Genomic DNA, 16,141 nt, shown 5'->3' with positions numbered 1-16,141 from the left:
TATTTATAAACTTAAAAGCATCATAAAATGAACAATTACAACAAATAAGACAATTAAATAATAAACTCTTTCATATAACACAAATGATTTTTAAAATGTTAATAATCTATTGTCACTATCTTTACAGGTTAATACTATCAAACTATACTTAATTAATAATACATGTCTTAATATTGGAAAATTTTATAAATAGTACATCAATATATCAATGTCAATAGACAAATAACAGTGCACTTTGGTATATTATTGTAAAAGGCATCTAAAAATATAAATTGAATCATTAAAATTAAATTTTAAATTAGATACCATTAAATCATTGATAATATTTCATATAGAAATTTAAAAAATTAAATACCTTGCAATATTCAGTACAACTATTCCTTGAAGAGAAGGTAATGGAATTCTTCTCCCATCACATTCAAGTTGAACTCTTTGTTCCAAATTTTTGAAAGTTTTTTGTAATAATTCTTTTCCACCCAATACACCATACCACATTAAGTTTTTAGTTCTAGATCTAAATTATAGTTATTATCTTTACTGAAATTCTGTTAATATATTGTTGAAAATTTTTATTAAATATAATAGAATATATTATATTTGATATACTAAAAGTAATTAAGCAAAATTTACCTGCATTTTTCTGGGTGTTCTTCTCTTTTGTTATGAAATTCAAGAGTAATTTTAGCATCCAATCCAATACCAAAATAATTGTTCATAACACATTTTTCCTCAAATCCTTCTCTGTAAATATTAAAATATTTATTAATATAAAATAATTCTTATAATTTAAAAATAATAGGTTTAAACCTAGACAATATTCTCACCATCACAGAGAATTGTTCTAAAATACTTGGATGAGTCATTGTGAACACTGATAACAAATTATAGAAGAATATTTGAAAATTCAGACATTGTTATATGCTTTTTATTAACTTACTCTGTCTGACCAGAATCTCATAACTCAATTTTCACCCAATTCCCAATTTCTAATCTAGTTTAAACTTTGCATACATATGTACTCCCAATGACAATATCTTTTTTAAAGTTTGTAAACAATTTTAATAATTAGCAAAAAATTAAAATTTGTAAAAATCTGATAACAGATGGTGCTATATGTAGGACAATCCTTTGCCCCTTTTTGGTCATACTGTCTAGATAAAATTTTGTAACTCAATTTTTCAGTCACTTCCCAACTAAGAAGAATTTCAATAATTCAGTGTTCTATATATAAAACTAAAAAATATAAACAAAAAAATTTTTTGAAGAAATGCTTTTTATTCACATAAATGCACTAAAAAGTTTCAGCTTTAACAGTATTATTGATATTATACAACCAAACTAAAAGTGGGGGGTGCTTATGGGAAGCCCATAAAAATTGTTTGAAAGTGTAACAAAAGATATTTCTAAACACAAGTGTTCTAAGCTTTTATTTTTGATTATATAATACCAAGAATACTGTTAAAGCTGAAAAAAATATTTTTTAGCTTTTAGTGTATTTATGTAAATAAAAAGCATTTCTTTATTATATTATAAAAAATATTATTTTTTCATCATATAATTTTCCATACAGTGTCAATTTTGTAAAAAATATATATTATAATATGAAAAATATATATGATATTTTCAATTTCAAAATCTGAGCAAGAATATTTCTAATTTTTGTTTGTTTGCAACTACTCAAATAATTTTTAGTTTTTACTTTATTCATCAAATATGTTTTAAAATGTATAATATCTTAATATTAATTTTCCAAATATTAAGCTAAAATAATATTTACAAAATATTAAAAATAATGTTGTCAAAGAAGAACACACAACATTTTTTGTCATTTTTTAGTAATATTGATGTTCAAAAATTTTCAATTAAATTAAATTTTAGAAAAATCTTGTAAATAAATCACTTGAAAAGTGATTTGAATATTAAACCAAATATTATAGTTTTATTTTGATAAATATCTCTTTCCTGTTTTTCAAATTTGTTTCTTGACTTATACAATTAATACAAATATGAAAATCAACATAAAATGAAACTAAATTGTGAAAAGCTGATGGAAAGTAAATGAATCCATCACATACAGAATGGAAAGTAAATGAAGAAGATAGATCTGAATAATCTTTCCTGTCTGTCCTGATCCAGTTAGAATAAAATTAGTTGTGTCCTAACTTGTGATTCTATTTGTCTTCCAAGTGGAAAAAGATATATTTAGAAACTTGACCAAAATTTTAGGAGGGTTTAGTTTAAATACAAAATGACGTAAGTTATGTGTGCTAACAATGGAGTTAGGCATTAATCAACTAAATGACAAATAAGGAATATATCTATATACAGTATCTATATACTCCGAATAAGTTGACACCCCAAGGGAAAGTGGAAATGTGTCAAGTTATCCTATGTGATGACTAAAGCAAAGTTGGAAATAAAACCACAAAATTACAATTAGGAAATACAGTAGTGCGTTATACAGTAGTACAGGCTTACAATACATTGTGTCCTCCATTTACAAATTACTCTGTAGATGAAAAACTGAAAAATTCATTTAGTGTTGTTTGTTTTGAGCACTTAACTGTCTCAACTTTCTTTTTCAACAATCATGAATGCCTTGAAAACATCATCTTCACAATTGTCAATTGTTGGCAAGTAACGTCTAAGGATTCTTAATGCCTCTAGCGTGAGAAAATGCAAAATTGGATTCCAGTGTGATGTTGATGTAGATTGTACATTTTCTTTTTGTTTATCTGTTATTATTTTATACATAAAAATACATAAAATGTTAAGGCATTTTTATTAATATGTATATATATTAATAATATTAATTATATATTAATAAATAAATCGACTCCCCTCCTGAAAAAAAAAAAAAAGAGTTCGCACCACATGTGCAGAGTGAATTCATTTTTTCAGGAAGGGGTGACGACTTATCAGAGTTTGGGAGAGCAAAACTATGTCGACTTATCCAGTAGCGATGAGTTAAACGGTGTCAAGTAAACTGGAGTTTTTAACATTAATGCCTATGTAAGTCAGCCGGGATCACAGAAAACTGACTACTTATCCGATGGTGTTGAGTTATCCGAGTGGCAACTTATGCGGACTTGACTGTATATAAGATCTATATAAGATATAAGATATTATATAAGATCTATAGTTATTATATATACATTAAATGGAGTATCAAATTATAATAAGAATAAAATGGTTACATTCAACAATTATATAAAGGAGGACTTCAAATTCTAATCCACTAAATCTATCAGGACATCCGGTGACATCATATTAGTGATTTTTAAAAGCAGTTGGTTATTTAGGTCACATTTCTAAACATCTTAGTAACTACTGGCAGTTACCGGTAATACTGGTTACAATTTTCAAACGTGTCCTAGAAAGGTAGAACCGATTAAAGTAATTGTCTGACATCGCTTATGTATGGATATTTGTAGTGGCGACACACTTTATAAATCTTGCAGCACACTAAAGTGCCATGGCACAGTGGTTGAGAATCAGTGGCTTAGTAGTAGGTGTTTCAAACTTTTTTTTTTACCTGAAGCACTTAGTTTTATGATATCAAGTTTAGTTTCCACGGTAATAGTTACACTTCTTAAATTTATCTCCACTGTTAGATATACTATTACATTTTGGATGCATTCTTGAAGCACTAAACCTAAAAGTTTATAAAAATTAGAAACAATAGCAAAAAGTGCCATTACTCCAATGTTACCAACTTTGACCCCACCTCACCAGTGGTGATGGAATGTCAGAATTAACATGAAAACAAAAAATTACAATACACAATAGAAATAAATCCAAATTAATTATTAATTAAAAATTTATTTATTACTGGCTAAAGACTGACTTCAATACCACCCCTGACCAGCAAGAGAACTTCAGAATCGATGTAAAATTTAAATTTTAGACATGCAATAAAATGGTTTGTGAATCTGAAAGTTGAATGTTTGTAAGTAGGGGAGCTCCTGTATTATAAAGTAAAAAGAAAAGGTTTATTTAATTCACTAAAATAATATATTAATCTGATATATTAAATAATTTCTCAACAAACAAAAAAAAGGTTAATTAAAAGTTTGCATAAAACTGAATCCAATGAATAAAACAATCTCTGCTCAGTGAGGAATTGTATATGAAATATAAATTATAAATCAAAAATATTTTAATTTTTACTTAAAATTTTCAAAAATTAATATATCCCAATAACAATTTTTATATTTTTATTGTTTTCTTATAACTAAAACATAATAATAATAAAAATTTTAAACTTAACAGAGACATTTCTTCAACATCCATAAGAGGAGAAGCTGCTGCACATAAAGCATCTGCATTAGCAAGCAACACTTTTCCAATAAGACTATCTTTATTTAAATTAGGCCACATAGGAAGTGATGCAAGAGGATTAATTATAGGAAACTCTCTGTTTTCTGGTGGTATCGTTTCTGGAGATTTAGTTTTCTCTCTGGACTGTATTGGCAAAAGTGGCATTCCTAAACAAGGTGCTCCCAACTGCAGTCCAATATTTCCAACATATTTTAATGTTGAACCACTACTAATTCGTCTAGAAGCTGTTGGTGATTGAGCTGGTTCATCTATATTAAATAGAAACACACATTTATCATATGTATTATCGTTGTGCTAAATTAAAATTATATTTTATAAAATTTCTTTATCATCTTTGTTATATTCTGTATATTGAGTTACATATTAAATAATGAAAAGTGTATAGATAAATATCATTTTATGGCAAATAAAGTCATTTCAGCAAAAAATATTTAGGAAAAAGTATTTAATGTATCTAAGCCATCCTACACCTTTGGCACTTGGCACCACTTATTTTTTAACTGTATTCTGGTTTACAAAAGAAATAAAATAAAAATTAAAGCACACACTTTTATTTATTAGGGAAAAATAAGAGTTTAAAAAAAGTCATTTACCATTAAAATATTCTACATGAATATTTTAATGCAAAAGCAGCTTAGCTATAACAAAAAAAAAATAATAATAATAATATGTTTAATTAAACAATAGCATTTTTATTCAAGAATTAGATTAGGTAGAGATTACATGTAGCCTACTGAAGGCCATTTGGGAAATTCATTAGCCTAAGAGAGAGAAATTTCACATATAAGACAGTGATTTTTTAACAAAAGTTGCATCTTTTGTTTATGCCATAAAATATGGTACTAACTCATGAACGAGAAACTAAAGCCATCAAGTTGCTTTGATGTTGCACATACATGGTTCTGTAGTGCTGCGCTACTGTGTTATATATTATTCTTTTGTATGTTTCTATGTTATTCTAGTATATAAGCAGGTTTCCATTAATTTTGTATCAGGTTCTACTTTTTGTATAATATTTCACGTTGTCTTCCATCTGGTTTCCTGATATCACCTTTTCTCTGTTGAACCAAACTGAATCTGCTGATTGGTCCAAAGGGAGGTCACATGCTAAAACAGCATTTCCAGACGGCAGGAGATATAAAATTCAATTGCTTCATGTGTTCAAGATTTTTTTCTGACTTCCAGGCTCCTGTCTGTACAAGGGAAAGAGAAGGTGGAATGTGGTGGACCTTGGAGAGAATGACTGAAGAATGAACAGTTCGATTGAGGAAAAGTATCCAAATCCATCTCAAAGAAATCATCATATACGAGTATAGGACATGTGGATCATGCTCAAGAGTCGCTAAAGGACTTTAGTAAGACTATTATTTATTAGTTATAGAATTTAGTAGACACGTGGGTGATCACCCATCACATATCACTGAAGAAGATGCTGTCTACCAAGCTGTTCAGTGGGCCACTTCACTACCAAACAAACCTCTGTCTATTAACATTTACAGCAATTCTTAGTCCGTCTTAAAATTTCTAATAAATACCAACTTCAATAGCAATAAAATCATATATATCCAGCAACATATTAAAAATCTTGTAAATAAGATAACTTTTATGTTTGTTTGTGGCCATACTGGCATCCTAGGAAATGAAAAAGCCGACTTTGAGGCTAAGTCAGCTGCAAGGGATATTGACTTGGACTACACTCACAACCCTCTCTCACGCAGCAGCCTTAAAAATTATATTTATGACAACGCTATGCAAAAGTGGAATCAACAATAGTTGAGCAGTAAAACTGGTAGAATAACAAGACTTTATTTTCTTAGTGTTGAATGCAGGTTCTCATTACCACTTAGAGATTTAACATTTGCTACTTCTCAACTACTTACTGAGCATATATAACCAGACAGAAACTGCCTCTTGCTTTTGCTCTACAGAAAACCTAGACACCTTCGACCATATGATCTATCATTGTCCAATTTACGATCAAGATAGACATTCTGAAATTAGGAATCTTTACGCTTGGTTTCAGGTGGCCATATCCACTCAATAAGCTTGTTCAGAAGCCACTGTTTGATACTTTTTACAATTATGTTAAAAATATATAGACGATAAGATTATTTATAATTTATAATTTTACATTTTAGTTTTCACTAAAAATCGAATACTAATTTTATGTTTACTTTGTATCATGTATTTTGGTTTATGTATTCTTAGTGTTATATACCCATAGGACTGGTACACTTATTCATATAAAAAAAAAACAGTGAGAAACCCCTACACGGCCTTTCTCCCATGATAAAAAATGTGTAGAGAGTGAGTCTGCTAGCGTTATTATTCTATCACGTCACATCTGATGGCGTCAGTACAACGAGTGTTCTTAATAGAAACTGCCAAATTAAAGCCAAATTCAAAACGCCACCACTCAACGAGATTAAAAAATAAAAACAATATAGTACGTAAGATGAGATCTATTATCCCCCTAACCCTGAGTAAGAAATAGTAAGAAATCCTTGACCCCCACCCACCCCAAAATACCTTACGTAATTTATGGACAGACCCTTACATTACCTTTTTACACAGACTTGGTATATCTGAGACACTACAGTTGTAAAAGATATACTATTGTCAACAAAAGAGAATATATGATGGCTACTATGATCTGGTTATTTTTTTTTATTTTTAAGTTTAAGTATCTGATATTCAATTATAAAAGAAGCTGAATGATTCTTGGAAAATACATGAAAATGAATGCCAAAAATAAATCTGGTAGTTACTGAAATGCAGATTTGTTCAGCACTTCATGGCAATCAGATATATTTTTGAGCCATCCTGGATTCAACTTATATGGTAAATGATCAAATGACTGAATCATTGTGGTAAATGTACTATTAAATTTATGTTGCCAATTATTTGCATGGTATAACTGGAAGCTTACTTGTCTATTAGACAAAAATATATCTATCTTATTTAAATCAGCATCTTGAATAAACTCCATTTAACTGCAAAAGCAAAACATTAAGTAACATGCTCACAAGTAGAAATCAATTTCTAACCTGTAAATTCCAAATCAATTAAAATATATTTAAAAAGGTATATATACTTTTTAAATATAAATCAAAGAATAAATGTACAATATAATTAAAGCATGAGTTCTATAGCAATTATAAATCTGAATCACTAAATTATTTTCAGACTACAGTAGAGCATTGATTATCTGAACACCAATCAACTGAAACATCGGTTAACCGAAAGCGTTCCAGTCAGACTGTGTTGGGACGTGTCGTGCTGAATCAAACATTTTTGATACTAGATTAACTTCTAAAGTATAATTTTTTTTTGTTTTTATATTTTTCAATATATTTATTTTGTTTGTACAAATCCTCATCCTACACACCGGGGTGTATAAAATATAAATCGAACTCACTTGTGCCTATTGACCGGTGTGAAATAAATAAATTCAATTCAACGAACGTTTTCTGGACGCCTTCCGTGTCCTTCTTCAGGTTAACTGCTGGATTCTATTATTTTTAAAAAACTGCGTTCCGATCTTTTAAGAACAAATTCAAATGAAGATAGTTCGAAAGCGCGATGACCATCGCGCATGCGCTATATCTGTCGTGCTCCTTGTCGTACTGTATCATATTCTTTTTAATCTTTGTATTCTTTTTTATCTTTGGGTCACATGATTTCATGTGTTATCGGACCCAAATAAATCTTCATGCATCCTCTTGTAATAAAGTTTGCCAAGCAAGCGAAAGAGTTATCTCGTCGCGTGAATTAATGCATGTTGTTTTAGTTTGCGCTTTATGTATCTCTATCGCTTCCAGCCATTTGAGGTGTTCCATCCGAGTCGTTTTAGTTATTAGCGTGGCCCCCGCGAAGTCCACATTAATGCCCGGTTCAGAAGCGTACACTGCAAGCGACGTGGTAGCTCTGTTGTATCTTATATCCGCCTCGTGTTCTTTAACCCTGACTTCCATAGAGCGTTTCGTTGATCCTATGTAGATCAGATCCCTATTAAATCTCTCGTCCTTTATCGGGATTCGGTATACGCCTGCCATTCTATTCGGGTCCGATGGGTCCTTTCCGTTACGTAACAAAGTGTAAATGGTTGGGCCTCTCCTATAAGCAACGGTGACCTTACGTCTCCTTGCGATAGACGCGTATACGGATTTCAAGGTCGGGTTATATGTGATGGGTATTCTCTCCACCTCTCGTATTTTGGTTGTTACTTTGTGCCACTGCAGGTGCGTTTTGGCTCATTCGTGCTCTTTGGCGTTCCGCCATTCTTGGAATAATGTTGCGGTAGCCGTGTATATCCGCAATCTTCTCAATATGTTTCAACTCTTTCTTAAGCGCTTGTTGAGTGGAAGAGTGCGTGTATGCCCGTCTGACCAATGATCTAAATGCTGCTATTTTGTATTGGATCGGGTCGCATGAGTCACTCGGGATGTATGTGGGGCTTGCACATTGTTTGCGATACACAGAGGTATCGCAAACATTGGTCAGACGGGCATACACGCACTCTTCCACTCAACAAGCGCTTAAGAAAGAGTTGAAACATATTGAGAAGATTGCGGATATACACGGCTACCGCAACATTATTCCAAGAATGGCGGAACGCCAAAGAGCACGAATGAGCCAAAACGCACCTGCAGTGGCACAAAGTAACAACCAAAATACGGAGGTGGAGAGAATACCCATCACATATAACCCGACCTTGAAATCCGTATACGCGTCTATCGCAAGGAGACGTAAGGTCACCGTTGCTTATAGGAGAGGCCCAACCATTTACACTTTGTTACGTAACGGAAAGGACCCATCGGACCCGAATAGAATGGCAGGCGTATACCGAATCCCGATAAAGGACGAGAGATTTAATAGGGATCTGATCTACATAGGATCAACGAAACGCTCTATGGAAGTCAGGGTTAAAGAACACGAGGCGGATATAAGATACAACAGAGCTACCACGTCGCTTGCAGTGTACGCTTCTGAACCGGGCATTAATGTGGACTTCGCGGGGGCCACGCTAATAACTAAAACGACTCGGATGGAACACCTCAAATGGCTGGAAGCGATAGAGATACATAAAGCGCAAACTAAAACAACATGCATTAATTCACGCGACGAGATAACTCTTTCGCTTGCTTGGCAAACTTTATTACAAGAGGATGCATGAAGATTTATTTGGGTCCGATAACACATGAAATCATGTGACCCAAAGATAAAAAAGAATACAAAGATTAAAAAGAATATGATACAGTACGACAAGGAGCACGACAGATATAGCGCATGCGCGATGGTCATCGCGCTTTCGAACTATCTTCATTTGAATTTGTTCTTAAAAGATCGGAACGCAGTTTTTTAAAAATAATAGAATCCAGCAGTTAACCTGAAGAAGGACACGGAAGGCGTCCAGAAAACGTTCGTTGAATTGAATTTATTTATTTCACACCGGTCAATAGGCACAAGTGAGTTCGATTTATATTTTGTTTGTACAAAATATATATATTGAAAAATATATTTATTTTGTTTGTACAAAATAAAGAAATAATTTTTAACGATACAATAGCCATGATTATTATTATAAAACTTTTTGTTAAGCTTAACATCGACGAAAATTCAACGCAAAGCAACACACAACGGATAAAAATTTCAACATGGGATATACTAATATACTAATTACATGGGATATACAGTAATACCTCGATTTACGCTACACCGACTTACACGATTTTTAAATCTCGTCGATTCGTCTTTTGTTTGAGCGCCACACAACTCTTGATTACTCACTCCCCGCACACTATTGCTCAGCTTATATGTTCGGACATGTCGCGCGGAATCGACGCATAGCTACAATTTATTTTGTGTTATTTATTTCTGTGTTTGTAATATCTACGGAGACTTGAGAGACTCTACTATGTCATCCAAACAAAGTAGAACTGATTCCTCTGCATCAAACAAGAAAAGAAAAACTTTATCTTTGGAATGTAAAGATAACATTATCAAAGACGTCGATGACAAAAATGAAAAGAGGTTACAAATTTTAGAAAATATAGACTCCAACGCAGAGCGCATTTCTTCTACAAAACGAGAAATAAAAAAATTATTAGTATGCTACGAGGAAATTTTGCGAGAGAAAAAAAATTTTTTGAGCCATCAGATGAATTTGTTAGATCTTATGAAGCCCTCTACATCAAAATAACTTCGGTTTACGATTTTAATAATATAATTTGTTATACATGTGTATTATCTAAGATTTTATTATATATTTTTCCTAAATTATTGTTTTCTTTAGTCTCTGGCCCCAATTAAACATAACTCGTATGTATTTATATGCAAAATTATACCCCGACTTATGCGAATTCAACTTACGTGGTTATTGCTCGGTCCCACCTATCGCGTAAGTTCGCGGTATTACTGTACTAATATACTATATTAAGAATGTATTTTTTTGTACACAATCGGTTATCCGAAAAATCAATTTTCCGAACAACCCCAGTCCCCAATTGATCTGGATAATCAATGCTCTACTGTATATTTTAAATTTAATTAATAATTAATTTTTTAAATTATTTAATTAAATTTCAAAAATAAATCTACATATTAATCTTAACACAAGATAGTTGTGCCAAGATTAATTGCCTAATTATCTTTTGGCCAAATTTCATTGTTTAATTAACTTAAAATATACTGTAGCTGAAAATAACAGGAATTTCAATAATCACAATTCAAAATACTAAATGTAAATTTTAAGTTTTAATCATTAATGTCCATTTCAAAAAGTTAAAATACAACATGGGAGTGTTGTATTTTAATTTAGATGACAATAATTGTTTTCAATAGCAATTTAAATTTATGATCAGCTACAAGGGTCACTCTAGAGTTTTCCAATGTGGAAAATTTATTGGGTATACAACAATATTTGTTGCATATATAGAAAAGCAATCCTTATTAAGCACTTTTACCAACAACCAGATTTGCATGAGGTGGCCAAAGACAAAAAATTGAACTGCAAGATGTTCTTTTTCAAAACACATTTATCCACATGGCCACAAAGACCATCAAGTTACTGAAAGAGTCAAAAGTATAACTGCTAACTGATTCACTTCTTAGTTCTGATTTGCCTTTATAACTTCTTTCTTTTTCCAAAAGTGAAGAAGGGCCTCTGTGAACACCATTTGGGTTGCCAGAAGTTACTCTAACAACGGGCACGACCTGAAAAATTCACTTTGGGATGAGACTTGGTATATAGGTAGTACTCCTTTAGGATGTTCAATCCTCAAAACAAGAAAGCGCAATGGCCAGCCAATTTTAAGAAAAAGGCCTTTAAAAATTCGAGCTCAGCTTATGTACTAATAAGTTTCGCTAGGTCAGCAGCTACTGAGCAGCTCAGTTGACATCGTTCTTGGCTACCGCCAAGTCGTTCAGGGTTCAAATCTTGGTCTCGATTAGTATTTTTTTTTTTTCTTCTTTCTAAAAATTTTTTAAAATAAGTATTTTGAATATATATAAATATTAAAATTTTATTATAATAAATAATTTCATTTTAAAAAATGTTTAACACATATTACATGTCATTTTAATTATAATAATACAAAATAATTAATAAGTGTATTAATAATCATCATCAACTGTTGGTAAACTGATAGTATCTTCATTCACAGACATTTTACTGTAAAATATTGAAACTATTTGTATTATGGTGTGATATATTACAGAACACTATGATCTCTTCGAAATCCAAAAGTAAACTGACACTCCAAATATCAGGTCAGTCCATAAGTCCATGCCCATTTTTATGACCTTGAGAAAAATCTTGTTTTGCTGTTGAAAATGTCAGTCTAATGTGATACTTTTCACACTGAAGTGTTAAATTGGATCTCATTTATATAATACTGTTGGAATTGGAAACATTTTAGTTGTTTATTTTTGTTAAAATGGAAGTAAAGGATGAATATAAAAGAAATGTTTTATACTTTTTATTTTTAAGCGGTGAGAATTAATAAGAGTAGTAACCTTCGAAAAATTTGATACAATAGAATAATAAATGAAAACTGTTGTTCCATAACTAATTATTTATAACTATTATTATTAATTATTTTGTATTATTATAATTAAAATGACATGTAATATGTGTTAAACATTTTTTTAAATGAAAATTTTAATATTTATATATATTCAAAATACTTATTTTTAAAAATTTTTAGAAAGAAGAAAAAAAAAAAATACTAATCGAGACCAAGATTTGAACCCTGAACGACTTGGCGGTAGCCAAGAACGATGTCAACTGAGCTGCTCAGTAGCTGCTGACCTAGCGAAACTTATTAGTACATAAGCTGAGCTCGAATTTTTAAAGGCCTTTTTCTTAAAATTGGCTGGCCATTGCGCTTTCTTGTTTTGAGGATTGAACATCCTAAAGAGTACTACCTATATACCAAGTCTCATCCCGAAATGAATTTCCCAGGTTGTGCCCTCTCCTTGTAAGTGCTTAAAGAGATTGGTGGTGACAATCCCTGAAGAAGAGTGGTCCATGTGTTTCCAGTAGTGGTTCAACCAGCTGAACAGTTGCATTCAGCATTACAGAAAACACTTTGAGAAATTGTGAACAATATTAATACTGTATTTTCACAGAATTACCAGCATGCCAGTTAAACTGTGACTGAAATATAAAATGAATCAGATGTAACAAAACAATTAAACATTAAAGAAAACATTCTTTCAAGTACAATAAAATAATAACATTATAATTTGACAGACTTAAAATCAGGAAGAGTTTTTTTGTTTACAAGACAATAAAACAATTAACAACTTAGTGGTAGTAGAAGTAGTAGTAGTAGTTTGTTGTTGTTGTGATCAGTGTGGGCTACACTGACCATCTGTCCCGACCTTAAAAATAACACCTTCCTTTCAAATTTCACACAAAGCCTATGTTAATGGTGTAAGCTGAGATAATTTACAGCAAGTTTCTTAAATTTAATATGTTTATTTTTGCATTTTTGAATCAAGTAATAATAAAATACACTTTTAAAAAAGCACTTTCAGAATTCCATGAATATTTTACACCATTAGAAAGAAGACAAAATGAAGAAATTAAATGTATAATTGTAGTTTTTGATGTAATACTGACAGTTTCACAGTTAGAATAAAACACGTTCACTTTTTATGTGACATAACTTGTTCATTTTATTTTTAATGCATCATCTAGAAAGGGATGTATAACCTCAGAATGCTGGCATTCCCCCAGGATAAACTGGCATGTCAGTTTTTACCATATGGAAATATCTGATTTCATGGTCTCCCCAGATAGACTGGCATGCTGGACAATCTGCAAAAATACAGTAAGTTTCACACAAAATTTTTCCATGGATCTGGAAACTTTCAGAACGACCCTTTGTATCATAGCAAAATTTTCAGTTTTTGAATATTTTCAAAAAGCAAGTTCCTAGTTTCTGAAGTTATAAAAGAATAAAGATCAATTACATTCATTAAACATTATATTTTCAAATATATTCTAAATAGTTACTATAAAATAATCTGGTTTCATTAATTAGCTTCTTTAAACTCTACTTTCGATAATTTTTGAAATAGAAAAATGAAGCGATCAAATCAATTTTTTAATGGTTCAAATTTATTTAATAGTTTGGAATAAGTTTGAGAATTTAATCTGTTCAGGATAGAATTCTGATTCTGAATTTTTCTATATATACACACACATTACATTATATATTTATGATCTAAAAAATATTCTTATATTATATTTTTAAAAGTACACTCTGTTTAATTTGAATAGTTTGTTTTGTTACATTTTTGTTAAAGAAGCTTCAAAATGGCATTAAGAATGCTAAAAATATTTGTGTTTTGAATATTTTGTAATTTTATGAACTCCTTTCTATATTATATTGTATTAAATTAAAATGTAAATGGAAAACAATTTCAAGTATTATAAAAATATAGAAATTAGATCATTTCTTAAATTATATATTAAATTTTCTAATATAAGAAATATTTAACATTTATTTCCAATATTAAGTATGAAAACTGTAATAATAAGTATGAAAGCTGTAATAATAATAACAAGTATGAAAACTGTAATAATAAGTGATAGTTTATTGAATCTGATTTGATCACTGAATCTATAAAATCATGATTTAAATCAGGGATGAGCAACCTTTTTCTATGTAAGGGCCACATTTCAAAACTTTTGAACTAACGTGGGCCACATACAAGAGAAAAGAGGAAAAAAGAATGTCAGTAAATCACAATTATTTATTCATATATATTGTTCTATAAACAAAACAGTCTCTTGTAAACTAAACAAACTATGATGTTGAAATTTGGCATGTGCAGAGAAGATACAATACAGAAAGAATTTTTCAGAATTGTCAAATTTGAGGAATGGTATATTTACGTGCAGTGTAATTAAATGTGAAAAATCGGCAGAAAAGCATTCTTATGCATGCAATCCCAAAAAAATAAACCGCATGTGATCACTGGTTAATATAAATGTGTCATATCTGACAAAATCATAAAATAAATTAATTAGCATAAAACTTTTAACTCTACATGTTATGAAAAGCTACACCACAAGTTAAAATAAATTTTTAATAATATCATTTTATTAATAATAAAAATTTCATTTATAAATTAGCATAGATATACTTAATTTAGCTTCTGGAATTGATGTAAATGTAATATATCAGAAATATTTGGTTAAATATTAGTCACCGCTAGTTTTAAATTGGTTTCGATGTGTCTGTTATCCAGTTTTTTGTTTTAATTTTTACTAAATACATTGCAGAAAAACTATTCACATACATAAGTTGTAGAAATAACATTTGAATTTTTGCTGCATACTTCCTTGAGCTGAGAAACTGATATATTTATTCATATTTTATGCTACGCAAGCTGCAAAAAATATTAAATGTGGCCCGGAGACCACAGGTTGCCCATCCCTGATTTAAATTATAAGATATAATAAGATCAGTTGACATTTATGTTATATTTTAATTAGGATTTATTTGAAGCTAGCTTATAGTCATAAAAGTTATAGAAACCCAAATTAAAAATAATAAAGACAAGAATTGAAATATAACTATCATACCAAGTAAAACGGGCTGTTCTGGAGGAGATGATGATTCTGGAGTCTGTCTCTGTGGAGAAGGACTTGGGGTAGGATAAGGAGAAACTATAGGAGATGTAAGATTAAGATAAGGTCTGGGTGAAGGGCAAGGGGAATTATCAACACTTGCACCACCTTCAATTGTTGGTAATGTTACTTGTAAAGTATCTTTAAGAGGAGCTCCAACACTCTGGCCCATAGATGTCCCCCATGGATTCCAGCACTGAGAAGTTGGAGCTAAAGTTTTATCTTCATCATAGAATGTAGTTGAAAATATTGGTAATTCAATTTTATCAGTTTTTTCCATTCCTACGATGGCAGTGTTATCACATGTTAGTTTCTTCTCAGGAGAAGATTGATGCTCTGTAATATCAACTTCAGCTTGAACTGCTTGACGCTGTTTTGTCTGAGCATTTTGTTCATCAACAGCTATCAAAAAATTTAAATTTTAGAAAAACAATGTACTGTATTAAGTAATAAAATTATTATAAGTATCTTCATACTCTATAAAACTTGGCACCATGATAACTTTTAGATTCTTAAATAATTTTTCCATACATATATATGTATGGAAAAACTTTCTAAAGTGTACTTCATATATATATATATATATATTATATACATAACACACACACACACACACACACACAGGGAGTATCAAAAGTCACTATCTATTAGGAG

At 30.6% G+C, this 16,141-nt stretch overlaps 1 protein-coding gene across 2 annotated transcripts in view; it reads right to left on the bottom strand.

Moving 5' to 3' along the window:
- LOC136989035 (diacylglycerol kinase delta) overlaps positions 1-16,141 on the bottom strand; it is a 134,785-nt gene that overhangs the window by 33,097 nt on the left and 85,547 nt on the right. Inside the window, exons 17-21 of one of the 2 annotated variants that reach the window (XM_067287083.1) lie at positions 15,596-15,889; positions 15,443-15,526; positions 4,271-4,589; positions 631-741; positions 356-514 (exon numbers count right to left, since the gene is read on the bottom strand). In XM_067287083.1, coding sequence (XP_067143184.1) covers positions 356-514; positions 631-741; positions 4,271-4,589; positions 15,443-15,526; positions 15,596-15,889 — 967 coding nt within the window. Of the gene's footprint in view, positions 1-355; positions 515-630; positions 742-4,270; positions 4,590-15,442; positions 15,890-16,141 lie in introns of both variants that reach the window. The other variant, XM_067287082.1, reaches the window with a different exon arrangement.

The sequence above is a fragment of the Centruroides vittatus genome, unplaced genomic scaffold (assembly GCF_030686945.1).
Source record: "Centruroides vittatus isolate TY-2023 unplaced genomic scaffold, ASM3068694v2 scaffold_435, whole genome shotgun sequence".
NCBI lineage: Eukaryota > Metazoa > Arthropoda > Arachnida > Scorpiones > Buthidae > Centruroides > Centruroides vittatus.
The sequence above is the reverse complement of the archived record's forward strand: the minus strand, read 5'-3'. Positions and strand labels throughout refer to the sequence as shown.